This window comes from Scardinius erythrophthalmus, assembly GCF_964197995.2.
Source record: "Scardinius erythrophthalmus genome assembly, chromosome: 3".
In the NCBI taxonomy this organism is placed as follows: domain Eukaryota; kingdom Metazoa; phylum Chordata; class Actinopteri; order Cypriniformes; family Leuciscidae; genus Scardinius; species Scardinius erythrophthalmus.
In genome coordinates, this window is record NC_138223.1 from 28,447,639 (window position 1) to 28,464,788 (window position 17,150).

The window sequence follows — 17,150 nt, forward strand, 5'->3', positions numbered from 1 at the left end:
TGCATGTATTACTTTACTTTGTCTCGCACAATGTTTTACTTTATATTACCCGTTTATGTAATGTGGAATTTTTCATTTAATTTTTAATTACCAACAGTTTGCTACGTCTCCGTCCACGGGAGGCACTGTTCACTTTTTAGATTACGTTCCTCTTAGGCAAGTACAGTGTAAGCAAGTACAGTGTTGCCAAGTCAACCATTTCCAGACTGATATTTTTCGGCCACTTCGATCGACGCAGTATCATTAGGGTCTCGGTGTAAAGATTATATGCTGTCCGAGTACAAACATGTTGAAAGCTAACAAAGAAAGTTTCCATTTAATTATTTTTTCATAGTTTACATTATATCATACAATATTTTTTAAACACTTGGCAACCCCGACCCTCGACGAGCTTGTGGCTGCAGCCATAGCAGCCAAATTCAGCTTGGTCAACAAAGCGGACTGCTAGCAAGCTAACAGTTATCCCGTTACATCTTTTTGCAAAAACAAAACAAAAAAACGGTCTAAAATTGAGAGTAAAGCATTCACCGGGACGTCTTTGAAACAGTATGTATAGTCATTGTATAATAGATATATAGATGTATATAGATTTTCCATGGAAAGACATACGAATGTAATTGAATAGTTTTAATGGATCGTATGCAGTAGCTAACTGGTTAGCCTTCAGTGAGGGTGCATTGATTCGGGTAGTGAGCAAAATGAAACTAAACTCTATGGTCAGTTTTGTAAGTGATCATTAAACAATGTAACTTAGTTGGTCATCTTTAGTTTAGTCTGCCCTTATTCTCTGCTAGAATGATACAACAAGATGTCTTTACTCAAATCACGAGTCCAAGATAGGCATATAAAAGAGTGATAGCAGATAACGGGTTGATTAAAACAGGAAAGGAAAGAAATTAGCCAGGAACTTTAGCAATCAGGCAAAACGGCTGTCATGAAATAAAACAATCACAGTTCAGACACTTGGGGTGAAATGTTCAATCTGATGGCGAACTGCTGCAACTGGTTGAAACGATGGAGAGAACCTGCAAGGTGAGTGTCTACAACTTTGATCCATCGAGTCAGATAGACCGTAAGATGCATTTACTAACTGTTTTTCTGAGCAGACTTGTCAATTCTTATAATGTGCAACTGTGTATATGTTATCTATATTTGTACAGTGTTCCCAATTTGTATTTGCACACGGAAGCCACACAAAAAATTACCATGGGTGTTTTTTTTTTGTATTGTTTTTTTTTTTACTTAACTGTGCGACTGTCTTCTTTATACTGTAGCCTATGTCATTGTGTTTTTATTTATGGCAACAAAAAAAAAAAAAAAAAAAAAAAATTCAACATGACTGATGAAAGTGATGATACACCAAGTAGATTTGAAATTTTTACTATTATTTTGTATTGAAGGGGGAAGTGCAATGTGTAACTTTCAAAATGCATCATTTTATGGAAAGCTATTGGTAATGATTGAAAGCAATATTGAAACATGTTTTAATGTAGCCTAGTAGAACATAAAATATCTAATCAAGTTGTATTTAGTATAAAGCATAGTTCACCCAAAACAAACATTGTTGCTTGGTACTTGAGAGATGTTAGGCAGAGTAACAGCTTCTAGTTACCTTTCACTTGTCATGAGCATGTGGCTTCAGAAAATGATGACATGATTTTCATCTTTGAGTGAAATATCACTTTAAAGATAGACATGTTCATACATCTTAAGTGGTCTTAATACATTCTCTAAACAAGATCTTGAAACCAGTTGTTTAAAAGTAATAATAAAAACAATATTATTTTTAAGAAAATGTCAAACAATTTTAATGCCAATTGGTTTGATATTTGGCACGGTCACACCACTTTAGTTTGAAAGGATTATTATTTATTTTTTTAATTAAGATTAAGCCAAGTCACTTAATTAGCTTTTCTTTTCAAGAATTTCATTATTTTAATTTAGCCTTTTCATTTTGCATTTCATCAGGACAAATGTATCACCCTCATTACTTTGTGCCCCAAAAATATCAGGATTAATTCTAGGCTAATACAGAAAAAAACAAAAAAAACATGCTAAACACAGAAGAGGTGCATTCAAGTCATCAAAAAAGTTTAATGAAGGCAACTTTAAACTTTTTGACATTAAAAACATACTTATTTAAAAAAAAAATATGTACTTATAAGTATAGTTATGCAGTTTTTTTTTTTAAATAAGTTAATTGCCAACATGTCTATTTTTTAGTTTTTCATCTAATATTTATAATTTGTTTTATTCAAGCTTTATTTTAAGTAATGAGAATATTGTTTTTTATATTTTTAAAACTGTTAACAAAACCGTTTTGCTGGTGACACCAAAGCACTTGTGCCAAGATATTTTGTTCGTTTTCCACACAGTAGATTCATATTTTGTCTTGAAGATGCATTAGCCCTGGTGTCATTTTCAATTTCAGTATTTAAGTCCACTTTCATAAAGATGCTGTTGATTAGAGGCCCTAAATGCACCTCTCACCATACACGTTGGAACATGACTCACAATCAGGCATAGGCTTAAAGCCAAGTGATAAATATCTGATTACTCACATCACCTGCTGTGCCTGAAACAAGATGCTTGATAAGGATAAATCTGGGTAAAATGTTTGATCGTACCTAAGAATCAGTCCGTTTAAAGTGGAGATGTCTGGCCCCAAACGTGCCAGTGATGTTATGGTTATGTCTTACTGACGACTAACTGTCTAAGTTATTGTCTTATTTCATTGGCTGAACGTAGTGTGTCCTCTAGCACCCTGTCACTGATCTTGTTGGGCTAAGTAGAAATCCCCAGCTAATCCCTCAGATACAGAGCTGACCAGAGGCCAGGAGAGACCAAAGAGAGAGCGTGTGTGTGTATCAACAAAAACAACCAAAGTCAAGGGAAAGCTAGCTGTCATCTTGATCTATTCCCAGTCTCAATGAAGGCCTCCTGGTTGCAGAGAACTGTCACCTGGATAGTGCGCTTGATGTCCCTGCGGCGCAAGTGCCGCAGTTAAGTATCTGTTTGTGTGTGGATGTTTTTGGTAGCTAAGGACTTTAGCTTTCCTGTTTGCATCAGTGATGGCTGAAAGGTTTGTTTACGCTGCCTGGCCCATGTATTTGTCTGGCATTTCTTCAGAATTAAGCATAGGTTGATGATGGTGAGCAGAAATCCCATGTCACTTCAAGATATTTGTGTTACTCCACAGATGTCTTTTTATGCCTCTTAAGCCTACACTGGAAGCCTTGTAGTTTAAACAGCTGGGACTCTACAGCCCCAGACAGCTTATCATTTAATTGATATTTTTGACGTCATTTGTGTCGGAAAAGGCCACATTGTTTACCTGGAATTTTTGTGTGTGGTATGCTGAATCATCCTCTTTATCCCTGTGCGCTTTTGCCACGAGATGATGCATTAACGTACAGGCTTAGCTTGCCTTCGCTCACAGCTGTGGGTGAATTCATAAGTTTATGTCAGTGGTTTTTTTTTTTTTTCATGTTTTTCAAGTTCATGAAGGCAACTTTAAACAGATTAAAGTTGACTTCATGAACATATTTTGATTACTTGATATGATATATCTTGATTTTTTTGGGGCATAGCATTTTTTAGGATGATACATTTGTCTTGATATCAAAATGAAAAAGCTTCAATAACAATGAAATTCTTGAAAAGACACACGTATTAAGTAATTTGGCTTAATCTTAGATTAGGCTAATATATATATATATATATATATATATATATATATATATATATATATATATATATATATATATATATATATATATATATATATATATATAATCATTTCTTATTAACATTTGAAAAACTTAATTTTTTTCTACCAAATAAATCTAATGTGGTGTGACCATGCAGAAAAAAAAAACCTATAAGAAACAGGCAAATTACAGAAAATTCTATAATAGAAAAGAGCCCATGTAGACCTTTTAGTTAATCTTTTAGGCAAGGTTAGTTGAAATACAGAATACAGAATTCTTGTACAAACATTTACAAACTGTGGCCTATGCAAACGAAATTTCGTTCTGTATACACTTGCTGTATACTGAATGACAATAAAAGTCTGTCAAGTCAAAAGTCAAGTCAAATAAAATGGCACGTGGTTCAACTCCCCAAAAACGTTTAGATTTAAGAATGAATATTTTTTTTTATGTATAACTTTAAATATAATTTTAAAATAATGATTTTTTTTTTTTTTTTTTAGTTATTTTATTTAACCTTATCATCTTTAAATAATTATTTCTTGAAAATGGTATAAAAAAGAATCAAAACTTTTCTAAGTACTTGGCACTGGTGTTTTAAACTAGATTTTTCCTTTGCACCTCAAAGCTTAGCACCTTAGAAGGGCCGTCTTGAACTTCGGTAGGTCTGTCTGATGCATAATAAAGTGATGCTGTATTTGTGTTCTTACAGGAAAGTGACATTAGTAATGGTTGGACTGGACAATGCTGGAAAAACCGCTACAGTCAGAGGAATCCAGGGAGGTAAATCTTCACTATAATATTTTCTTTCCTGTTTCTAATTATTTTTTTGTGTTTTCAAGGTCCAGGATAATTCTCATAATGTGTATGTTTCTGTCATAGAAAGTCCTTTAGATGTAGCCCCTACAGTGGGCTTCTCAAAGGTGGACCTGAAGCAGGGGAAGTTTGAGGTCACAATCTTCGACTTGGGTGGCGGTAAACGTATCCGCGGCATTTGGAAAAACTACTACTCTGAGTCTTATGGAGTAGTGTTTGTTGTGGACTCCAGTGATGTCCAAAGAATCCAAGAAACCAGAGACACAATGGCTGAGGTTCTCCGGCACCCTCGTATTGCAGGCAAACCTGTATTAGTGTGAGTTTTCAGAACTTGACATGTTCTTGTCATTGAATGTGACTTAATGGCTGGAATAAGTACAGATCATCAAACATGGAAGATGAGATGGCTGTCGATAGAATAAAAACAAGGCATTAGACAAAATGAATATATAACACATGTATATCAGCACAATGTACAGAAAATTAAAGAAAATATGCAGTGCCCTTCAAAAATAGTTTTACATCTGTAAAATGTGTTCTAATTGGTTGTTGTGTAATAACATTAATTTGCAATCACTCAGTAAAGCTATAAAGGCGTGGTGACCAAATAATCTTAAAAAAATATAGAAACCTGGGCCAGTTTAATCCATTAATCAGACATCACAGCTGCTAAATGGGTGTGTCTGAATGTGACATTTATGCATCGACGTTATGTATTCAAAAAGAAAGTAATTATTGCTGGTCTTCAGTGATAAATGCAAATAATAGGGATTTATGCTGATATTGTGCAAAATCCCACTTTGCCTAAAGCATATGTACATACTGATGAGATATGCAGATTCATGTTTAGAAAGGAGAAAAGTAAAATACCCCACCTTCATATACCGCATTAAGTGTTTAGATATAATGGGGAAATGATTGTAAAAGGCTTTTGGTATGGTGGCTGGGGTCTTTAATCTTTTTTTTTTTCTTTGGCTTTAATACTATTCTGCCTTATGAAGATTTGCATTTTGGGAAGCGCATCCTCATTGATACATTCAGCTTTCTACACTTATTTCTACAATTTTGCATGGTCCAGCTCCTTTAACAGGCAGTAATACTACCAGACAGAATGATTTCATTGGTACACCTGTAAAAAGATCTCTGCACCTTGGGGCCGATCCTAAACAAGCTGTCAGCATATGTGGTTCATGCGAATCCTTCTTGTTATTGGTGGTATTTGGCAACTATACCAACACCATCATGTCAATTCTTAACTATCCTTACTAGCTCTTATCGATCAGACCCACCAGAACTGCGTCAACAATAATGTGATGGAGTTGAGGCTGTGTAAGGACTCCGAGCTGTGTGGGTAAATGGGAAAATAGAAGAGGGCTCAGAATAGAACTCTGGTGAACACCCATTTTTAAATGTTTGCAGCCCTTCCTCACCACCCATGCCTGCCTGTCAGAAAGAGCAAGGTGTTTAGAGCCAAGACCTTGAGTTTGTTGATGAGCCTGGAGGGTTTGATGAATGTCGAGCCGTAATCAGTGAAGAGCATTCTCACATAATTCCTGCCTCTAGTCCAAGTGGATTGGGGCGGTGTGCAGCAAATGTGCAATGCATCATCTGTATATCTGTTGGAGCATTGGACAAGCTGCAGTGGGTCAAATTAACTGAGGAAGTGAGCAGCAGATGAAGTCCTTGACCAAATATAGCTTGTTAAGTGTGCTAATAAGTCAAGAGTGCTCAACATCTCAAGGCTAATTATTCAGTCTACCTCAAGTGCAGACTTCAGGCCATTTGTTTGTGACAGCTTACCTAGTAACCTGCAACACCTAGTGACCAGCTTGTATTCTTTTGATTGGCTTTCAGACTGGCTAATAAACAGGACCAAGATGGGGCATTGGCTGAAGCAGATATCATCGAGACCCTGTCATTAGAGAAGATTGTCAACGAGAATAAATGCCTCTGTCAGATTGTGAGTTAATATTTAAAAAGTTTATATTAATCAGAGACCAGTTTGACTTTGTAATTAATGTGGAAATAATGAGTGGGGAAATTCGCTTTATTTTTATTTTTATATTTAAAATTCAGCAAATTACTTGAAAGAAATGTTGCAAAACAATCATATAAAACTGAACTAAATGTTGTTTTCTCTGATCTCAGGAGCCCTGTTCTGCTGTGCTGGGTTATGGTAAGAAGGTTGACAAATCCATCAAGAATGGCCTTAACTGGCTCCTGAATAACATTGCCAAGGATTACGAGGCAATTTCAGAGCGTGTGCAAAGAGATACAGCAGAGCAGAAGGCTCAGGAAGAACAAGACAAGAAGGAAAGAGCAGAAAGAGTTCGGCGGATCAGAGAGGAGAGGTCAGTGAGCTAACAAGACTTTTCACATGGGTTGTCATGCTAATCCCTCTTTTCCAGATATGTCAGGAGCCGCATATTCATTAAGAATAGTTTAAAACAATGTAGTTTAGTTCTGAAATTAGTTCATATCAACTAAGCTGGTTTTATTTGCTTTTATATTCAAATATGTACTCATAGTTAGTCTGTGTTTTTCTTTGTTTTACTGCTTGAGTTACTACTTGAAAGTCAGCATAAAATGAAAATGTACCGTTTAGTAAATGCATCTTATAGATTTTATTGTGGATGAATCATCCATGTATATGTTTATTTTTTGTTGTTGTTCTTGTAATGTTTAATCTAAACTCAATCTTCCATGCAAGTGACAGACTATTCTCTCTGGTGAAATGCCGGACTTTTCCAAACTTTTAGCATGCTCTCATTAGCCGTGTTTCCACTGTTGGGCCAAAAGCGAGTGCGTGCCAGGGTCAGTCGCATTTCCATTGTCACTTTCGGGGCTTGATTGTGCCTCGTCGGGCATCATTGTGGCCAACGGCCAGAGTTTTTTGGCCCACCGAATTCCTTGGTCCAAAGCAGGCCAACAGGGGCTTGAGCGGTGGTTATGAACAGAGGCGGCATTTGAGAGTCAACACCGCTGCTCATTTCCCATGTTTTCATATCAGGCTAACAGCTAACCTCAACATTAAAGACATTTAAAACAATTTTCAGCTCAAAACTCAATTTCAGACACCAGCGAGTGTGTGAAATAACTTCCGGTTGTGATCCGATGGGGATTCTGATCACAGTATGAAGCAGAAATATATTTATATGTGATGCTAAAAGCTACTTATTTTAACTATTGTCATAATATAAATACAGATATGATTAAAGAAATTACCTGAGGTTGCTTGAAGAACTTAAACAAAGCATACATGGTTGTAATCGTGTATTTATCAGTCTTTTCCCTGTGCCTTTGTTGATACCAGACTTCTGCATCCACATATGTCATAAATAGAGCCCGACCGATAAAGGATTTTTAAGGCCGATACCGATACAAATATTTGGTGATTTAAAAATCCGATATTCCAATATGTCGGCCGATATATATATATATATTTTTAAAAAATCCAGAAACGCGTAACAAAACATGAACAGTTCTGATAAATATAATATATAAAAACACAAACTTAAGATATGAAAACAACCTTTGAAAAAAAAAAAATCAACTATTATTATTATTAATATTGACAGTAATAATAAAAAAAAAAATCAATGATGATGATATTATTATCATCATCATTTGTATTATTATTAAACAAGACAAAGGTCATTCCGTGTGTGTGTGTGTGTGTTCATTCATGGGTTCAAAGCAAGAACTGATAAGATTGTAAATGTGTACCTTGAAATGCAATGTAAGTCGCTTTTGATAAAAGCTCTGTCAAATGTCCGTTTGCATTTTGATTATTTCGAGAACCGTTCATCCAGTCGACTTCACAAGGGAGTGTAGTGTCGCATTTGGTGCAATAGCCTATAGATGGACACGCGAGACGCCGCACGTTCAGAATTAATAAACTTTTAGTAAACTACAGAACAGCGCGAGCGGGAAGCGGCGCACCTCACGCCGGCAGGGCTTATGCTCCGAGAACGGACACTGCAGTGATATAAAACGCACACGTCTGTTAAATTAAGCAATACTTTTAAGGTAGTCTAATATTTTTCTGACGAACAAATTACTGACACAGTAAAGGGTAGATTTAAATAAAGAAAAACGAAATTTAAATAAAGAAAAACGAAATTTAAATAAAGGAAAACGAAATTTAAATAAAGAAAAAATTAAATTTAAATAAAGAAAAACGAAATTTAAATAAAGAAAAAACGAAATTTAAAGCAACAACATGGAACTTTTCCTCTGCGGTCGCCCTACAGGTTGGAAGCGGAATTGTCCATTACCGCTGTCGTAAATAATTTAGCCTACCGCATCCTGATAGACCAGTTTCCATAACGTAGCCAGGCAGACAACAGATTAGAAAAACTAAAGATAGTATGCAAGCAATTTACTTACTAGTCCAACAGCATGACGGCTAAGTCAGCATCGGTAGGGCAGCCCTCCTCCTCCTTTAGCTCACGCCAGCGAGCAAACGCTCAACCAATATTGATCCTCGTCCAGCCTTTCAGTTTATCACTCTCCCTTTTCCTCTTCCGACTCTCCTCCGACAAAACCTTGGACTTCTTACGTTTCGCTGCTGCTTCAGCCATGGCGAAAACAGCCGCACGAAAACAGACGCTGGTTGGCCTCTCACGTCCGAATCTGACGAAGTGGTGGGGGAAGTGACGTATGCCGTACAGCAGTCGAATTTTGTAGTTCTTTTTGAGCTTGGTTACTACCCGCACCCCGAAGTTACATAGTGCCAGTAAAAGCGATACAGACCCCGTCAGGCTATGGCAGACGTCTCATTCAACCTATTGTAAGTCGATGTACCATCACAAGGGTCTTGGAAATATATTATGAAGGTTGAAAAACTACATGTTGTTACTTTAAATAAAGAAAAAACGAAATTTAAATAAAGAAAAACGAAATTAAGTTAAATTAAAAACGAGATTAATTTAGATTGATAATAAGGGGTAAAAAGGCTAATACATTTTGTTTCTACTATTATTCTATTTTCCACAATGTCAAAGCAATGCAGCTTAACCCAAAACACAAGCTCAGGCATGCACTTCGGTCCATACAAACTCCGCTGTTCTGCGCTCTAGCCAGAGAACAGTCCAGTTGCTGGAACACGGCGTCGGTTCTATTTCTAGCATGCATGCGTTTTCCGCGTGGCTGGAGCCGCATCTGAGACGCGTGTCTCACACAGGCAGTGTGCAAACTCCAACCTGTTAACATGGGAGCCGAAATTAAAACGGACACGCCACGCAGCTGAGACGCTCACGCCAGCAGCCAGTGTGTCGCCGGCCTTATTCAAGCGCGAATGAGAACCATTTCGCGGGGGATCCCAGGTGTGCAAAAAAAACCCCCCGAATATTCCAATGTCAAATTTTCTAATCGAAAACCAACCCACCGAACGAATATTCGGGTCCAGCCCTAGCTGCTTTTATTTTATTTTTTAAATATTCATTTATCGGCCATTATAAATGCCGATACCGATAGTTTGGAAAATGCTTCATATCGGCCGATAATATCGGCCCGCCGATATATCGGTCGGGCTCTAGTCATAAATTACATTTACTACGGTTAACTCATACAACTCATGACTCCTGTTTTCTCTCTGTAAGCTCCATCTGTTGGTCTGACTGAAGGGATAACAGTACAGTGAGATGGGAGAGATCGCTCAAACATACTCGAGATCGCATAATTTCGTGGTTAATTAATAGAAATGCTCATTCTTTATAAAAAATTGTGACGTAAAATATGATATTGTAATAGTTTTTTTCTAAATGTGTAAGGCTTTGTACTTAATGGAGTTGTTTTGTGTATTGCTATGATCTCAAATAAATTGAGGCAGGCACAACTGAATAAGTATGTGTGTTCACTTAATGTGAAATAATGATATGTTGTGTTGATTCAGCATGTTTGATGTGCACTACCGATCTAGTTAGTTTTCAGTCCGCTAGTTTCCCTGTGCTGGTAAAACGGTGGGGTTGTGTGACGTTGTTCTATGGAAGCATGTTAAGGGTGGGTTTTAGTGTAGCACTGCGGGGCTACTGGCCCGACAGTGGAAACGCAGCTTGATTTTGGCCTTGAGGTCCGAGGCTACAGGCCCTGCCTGGCACGCTGTTAGCCTTGGCCTGCACTGGCCCGTCAGCTATTTATTTGAGTGCAACACAAAATCCAATTAACAGCCAATTGATAGAACCAAGTCCCCACCCTACATTCTTGCTGGTATTTTAAAAGAGAGAATTATACCAACATCACCATGTCAGATTCTCTTCCGTCTCATCGCTCTTAGCGATCAGGTCCATCAATACTGCATCTACAGCAAAAAACACAGTTGAGTTCAAACTGCGTAAGGCCGCAGAGCTGTGTGTGTAAAGAGAGAATTGAAGAGTGCCTAGGACAGAACCCTGGGGAACACCCATTTTTAAGTGGCTGCTGATGATGTTTGCAGCCTCTAACCACATTTTTTTTTTCTGATAATCTGTTACACTCAGATATTTTATTATGACTTCAAACTGTTCAAAATGCAAACAACAGTTTAATGAAGATGTTTTGCACTGACAGAGACAGGCAGGAGCGAGAGGAGGCTGAGCGAGAAGGAAGGACACTGAAAGAGGATGAGCTAGATGATGCCAACATGCCCAACCCATTCCAGCCAATAAACAATGTTGTTACTGAGGTTAGTTGTCGCATTGTTTCTTTTAATACACAAGTTGGATGAAATCATTAAGATGCAAAAAATACTCACTTTATATAAAAATCCCAGTTTGAAGACAAATTAATTCAAGAGCAAGAGATGCAAAGACAGAGAGAAGAGGGCCAGCAGAACAGTGTGCAAGAACAGACAGCCTTTCAAGATGAGGAGGAGGAGGACGAGGAGGAGGATGAAGAGAGCGAGAGACAGACCCCGGAGAGTACAGAATCAGGTAGGACCTCCAATTTCCTCAAAAGGAAATGATTTATTACTGACTGAGAGTAATAAATTAATAAAGGTTTATTTTTGTATTGTCAGTTCATTTCAAATACAAGCTTTTACTATTATGACACATGAGAAACCTTTTTGGCTCTGAAATCACTTTAAAAAAGTGCAATGTATCTCTCACCTTTAATCAGGAGCAGTGGACCAGACCAAAAAGAAAACTAGGAAATTGCGATTGAAACGCAAGCATAGAGTTGACCCTCTTAGAGTGGAAGAAGCAGTAGCCAAAAGCCCCACCCCTACTCCCCTACCAGGTAAGAATGCCTCTTTTACAAGTAGTTTCTCATGAACAATGAACAAATAATGATTTAAAAAATGGTTTACCGTAATTTTTGCACTACAAACCTTTGTCAAACAAAACCGTTTTTTTTTTTTTTTTTTTTTAAATGGCTGAGACCAGAGGGTGAGCTGCAGCGAAAAGTGTACAACACAAGCATAGGACCACTTTATATTAAACACTTTAAAGAATGCCAGAAAACAAGCAACAGAGGGAGGGAGTGGAATAATTCACACCTGGCTATAAGTCACACCTGGTCAAAATTGCATTGTTGAGAGAATAAATACTGATAAGTTGCATTGGTCACATTTTTTTATTACATTCAGAAATAATGTAAAACACTGATAAATAAAACCAAACCAAATATTTACAAACAGTATATTTGCTGTAATCATGTATTTAGTTCCCTTCACTCCACAACAAATCCTTTAAATGTAACAATATTCAGAAGAGAACAAGAATAAAAAATATAAGAATAAAACAAACATAAATTATAGTGGCAGTCATTATAAACAACATTTATTATAAATGCCAAGCCTAAAGAGATTTATTTAAAGCTAAACTCAAACTACTTGAATGTGGGAAATGCACTATACAAATAAACTTAAGCTCACCTACCTTTCTCATTCGGCACAAATCCATATGTTTTGCATTTGGCACAAATCCATGTTTTGTAAACTTGATGTTAATTGCATTATATAAGTCGCAGCATGTTTAGGTTAATTAAAAAAAATGTGACTTGTATTCTGGAAAATACAGCATGTCAAATTTAGGTTTAGGTAATTTATTTCATTTACAGTGGGGAAAAAAAGTATTTGATACACTGCCGATTTTGCAGGTTTTCCTACTTACAAAGCAGGTAGAGGTCTGTAATTTTTATCATAGGTACACTTCAACTGTGAGTGATGGAATCTAAAACCAAAATCCAGAAAATCACATTGTATGATTTTTAAATAATTAATTTGCATTTTATTGCATGACATAAGTATTTGATCACCTACCAACCAGTAAGAATTACGGCTCTCACAGACCTGTTAGTTTTTACCTGTTTAAACTTGTTACCTGTATAAAATACACCTGTCCACACACTCAATCAAACAGACTCCAACCTCTCCACAATGGCCAAGACCAGAGAGCTGTGTAAGGACATCAGGGATAAAATTGTAGACCTGCACAAGGCTGGGATGGGCTACAGGACAATAGGCAAGCAGCTTGGTGAGAAGGCAACAACTGTTGGCGCAATTATTAGAAAATGGAAGAAGTTCAAGATGACAGTCAATCTCCCTCGGTCTGGGGCACCATGCAAGATCTCACCTCGTGGGGCATCAATGTTCATGAGGAAGGTGAGGGATCAGCCCAGAACTACATGGCAGGACCTGGTCAATGACCTGAAGAGAGCTGGGACCACAGTCTCAAAGAAAACCATTAGTAACACACTACGCCGTCATGGATTAAAATCCTGCAGCGCACGCAAGGTCCCCCTGCTCAAGCCAGCGCATGTCCAGGCCCGTCTGAAGTTTGCCAATGACCATCTGGATAATCCAGAGGAGGAATGGGAGAAGGTCATGATGAGACAAAAATAGAGCTTTTTGGTCTAAACTCCACTCGCCGTGTTTGGAGGAAGAAGAAGGATGAGTACAACCCCAAGAACACCATCCCAACCGTGAAGCATGTAGGTGGAAACATCATTCTTTGGGGATGCCAACAACCTCCTTCCCTCAGTAAGAGCATTGAAGATGGGTCGTGGCTGGGTCTTCCAGCATGACAACGACCCGAAACACACAGCCAGGGCAACTAAGGAGTGGCTCCGTAAGAAGCATCTCAAGGTCCTGGAGTGGCCTAGCCAGTCTCCAGACCTGAACCCAATAGAAAATCTTTGGAGGGAGCTGAAAGTCCGTATTGCCCTGCGACAGCCCCGAAACCTGAAGGATCTGGAGAAGGTCTTTATGGAGGAGTGGACCAAAATCCCTGCTGCAGTGTGTGCAAACCTGGTCAAGAACTACAGGAAACATATTGCAAACAAAGGTTTCTGTACCAAATATTAAGTTCTGATTTTCTGATGTATCAAATACTTATGTCATGCAATAAAATGCAAATTAATTATTTAAAAATCATACAATGTGATTTTCTGGATTTTGGTTTTAGATTCCATCACTCACAGTTGAAGAGTACCTATGATAAAAATTACAGACTTCTACATGCTTTGTAAGTGGGAAAACCTGCAAAATCGGCAGTGTATCAAATACTTGTTTTCCCCACTGTATATCAACTCATATTTATTTAAAATCCAATCCATAACACAAGTAATATTTTTTATAGAAATAATACCTTTAATGGCATACTAGAAAATAAAGAGTAGTCCCTTTACTTGCCTATTAACAGATGAAAAGTTTAAAAAGAAGTAGCATATTAAAATAGCTTTTTTTTCTGTATTGTGACATACATCAGAGTAAATGGATTATTGAAAAGGGTAAAAATGTGGAGTGGGGGTAAATTCATCGGTCTTTGATTGGATGGAGTCTGGACGTCCATCATATGTCACCAGAGAGAAGTCTGTCATGTGGAAGATCGAGTTATGACATTTTGATTACAACAGACTTCTGGAAAGTCAGAGAAAATCTCTTCTATCATTTGCTAAACATTCATTTTCATAGTCAAAATAACCACTGATTTGTCCTAGTTTTCCCTTTTGTTGCTTCATTTTAATGACCCTAACAGCTAATCATTTGACTTTTTTCTTGGTTTTAGTTGGATGGGCTACTCCCAAAGTTTCTAGGCTCCCCAAACTTGAGCCTCTTGGAGATACAAGGCATTCTGGTAATTGTTGGTTCATTGCATCTGTTCCATCTCCGGCATGCGCATCACTAACATTTTTTTTCTTTTCTCATTCTGTTTCCTAACCATGTAAGTGTCTCCCATAATTCTGTCTTTAAAGCTTTGTTTTCTCTCCATCCACACAGCAAGCCTCAGCCACATCCTTCCTGTACAGTCATCTGTCATCAGCCAACAGAAATACCACAACCATCCCCTTTAATATTGTACCTAACAAATGCTACTTGCATATTCTCCTTAACAACTTGCTTCCTGCACTGTGACTAATGTATGCAATTTATTTTCCTGATGCTTGTAGGAAACATTTTGAATTCTACATATAATGTTCTATGTCCTCTTTTGAGCAGGCAAACATTGAGCAGTGACATTTTAATCTAGGAATCTAATTATGTATTTTGTGGTCAGTTGAAATTAGTTGATCCTTGATTTTTTTTTTAAATGGACATTGCTGACCTAATTTTTTTTCTTCCATGACTCTCTTTTATTGGCAGATTTCTATGGCAAACCTCTCCCACCTGTAGCAATTAGGCAGAGGCCGAACAGCGATACTCATGATGTAATTTCCTAACACTACCTCTGCTTCCCCCCTACCTCGATGGTTCACAATTCTTAAGGGTCCCAACCAATCAAAGTATTGTTTTGTTCTTATCTTCAAGCACGGGCAGTGTAGCAATCTACGCAGATGTAATTGCCCATAAGCGAGGAACTGATACCCAATCAGCATACCCAGATGGATCACATGAACTCAAGCAACCAATGACTGTCATTGGTCATCAGAAGCTGTTTCCTGGCCAGTGTTTATGAGATGAAGGGACGTGGACATTCACTGTATGACATATTCTTATAATGTTCTTTATTTCTGTAGACCTGTTTGTTTAGTTTTACCAAAATACTTAAAATCAGTATTAACAGACATATGCAACTCAATTGAGTTGTTTTTTCTTTTCTTTTTTTTTCTTTTTTGTGGAAAACATGTTACAGACCTATTTTTTAAGAGAATTGAAAAATATGTAAATATATAAAAGTTTAAATTTGTGTACTTGAAATTGTACAAACATGTTCTTATGGTCCATGTGCATATCTTAAGCTCTTGTGCATATAAAATGTGCAGTTAATTTTGACACAGTTTGCCTTTAAAATATCAGCAGCATCTATACGTTTATACACTACGCTGTCTTAATTTTGAGAACGACATTCATACTCTCAAATAGCACCAGCAACAGATACAAATATCTCGAGAAAGTAAACTTTTACATTTGATTTGAAACATTTTAAAGTTTGTACAAGCTCGTTATTGAGTTATATGGTACATCGTGCTTTATCAGGGAGGAAAACACATTTGCCATCTTCTGAAATATGATAAAGTGTATTACTTCAAGTGTAACATTGCTCACCCTCCATAGATATATATTTTTTAATGTATTATGTCATATACTGTAAAAACCGGCTTTCATATTTATTTTATGCTATTGCGATTTTTTATAATTTACATTGTTTGTTGGATGTTTTTTTTTTTTACCCCACACACTAATATTTAGTTGTTTAGATCCATCATCCAGTTTGCTCTGCTTCCAGTACCTGCGCCCTTTGTAACCCGTTTACATTTAATATGAATGTCAAATTAAAAAAGAGAGAAAGTTTATTCTGTTAATTTTCACTCTCACACTCAACACATCTCCGTGTCATTACAACTGTTTGATAATGCACATTTGCACAACTGTTAGCGGCGCCTTCTGCTGGTACATGCAGTAACTACACCATCAAGGTTTTGTTCATTGCAACAATTAAAGAGAGCTGAACTGTGGAAATGCTTTCTGTATAATTCATGGAAAAGAGACAAAAATGCCTACACTTATAGTTAAAGTTAAAGTTTTTTTAACTTTAAAAGTTTTTTTTGTTTGTTTTTTCGCAAGGGTGATATTAAAATTCAAAGGGAAATCTGTTTTACATCTGCAATCAGAAAGTGTAACAAAATGTAAAAGGTTTGAAATCACCTTAGTTCATATTTTATACTGATTAAAAAAGTTAAACTAGGTTTAAAATGTTAACGTCTATATTCCTCCATAGAATGCCATCACACATCTTTCAGGTCTTCCTCCATTATTTGCCCTTCCAGTAGGCTAGTAATTGTAATCAAACTTTGATCATCGCTCTAAAATCCATAGCATTCTAAAGTGCATTATTAAAATTACTGAAAGCACTTATGCTCATCATTTTCTAGGCTTGCATATCACAGTATCTGGTACTTTTAAAATCTCTCCTTTTGAACAACTCTGATTGCAAAATTAAAATGAGCAAAGAACTACAAAAAGCTTCCTCATTTTGAGTGTGAAGGTCCTTAAAAGCTTTAAACATTTAACAAATAGGCCTACTTTTGACGAAAGAGACTTTGGTAACACTTAACTTAATGGTGTCCAGTCCTGCAAGCACGCATAATTACAAGCAGCAACTAACCCTAAATCAAACCCTAAGCCTAAAGTAAGTAGCCTAAGTAGTAGCCTACTTATTTGAGTAATTACACTTTAACAATTAGGCTAACTTAAAATAAAAA

General features: G+C 37.0%; 1 protein-coding gene across 5 annotated transcripts; it reads left to right on the forward strand.

The window, feature by feature from the left end:
• The first annotated feature begins 179 nt into the window (after window positions 1-179).
• On the forward strand, window positions 180-16,403 carry arl13b (ADP-ribosylation factor-like 13b). Of its 5 annotated transcripts, XM_081361018.1 has the most exons (11): window positions 180-1,032; window positions 4,423-4,493; window positions 4,593-4,842; window positions 6,381-6,486; window positions 6,675-6,877; window positions 11,076-11,190; window positions 11,278-11,437; window positions 11,625-11,744; window positions 14,516-14,584; window positions 15,091-15,155; window positions 15,256-16,267. In XM_081361018.1, exons 1-11 carry the CDS (start codon window positions 974-976, stop codon window positions 15,295-15,297), a joined length of 1,260 nt encoding a protein of 419 aa, XP_081217144.1. In that variant the 5' UTR covers window positions 180-973; the 3' UTR covers window positions 15,298-16,267. The 5 variants fall into 5 exon arrangements, with proteins under 5 accessions (XP_081217144.1, XP_081217146.1, XP_081217145.1 ...); XM_081361020.1 differs by lacking the exon at window positions 15,091-15,155 and having other exon boundaries at window positions 15,256-16,403; XM_081361019.1 differs by having other exon boundaries at window positions 15,091-15,298.
• The last annotated feature ends 747 nt before the right edge of the window (window positions 16,404-17,150 follow it).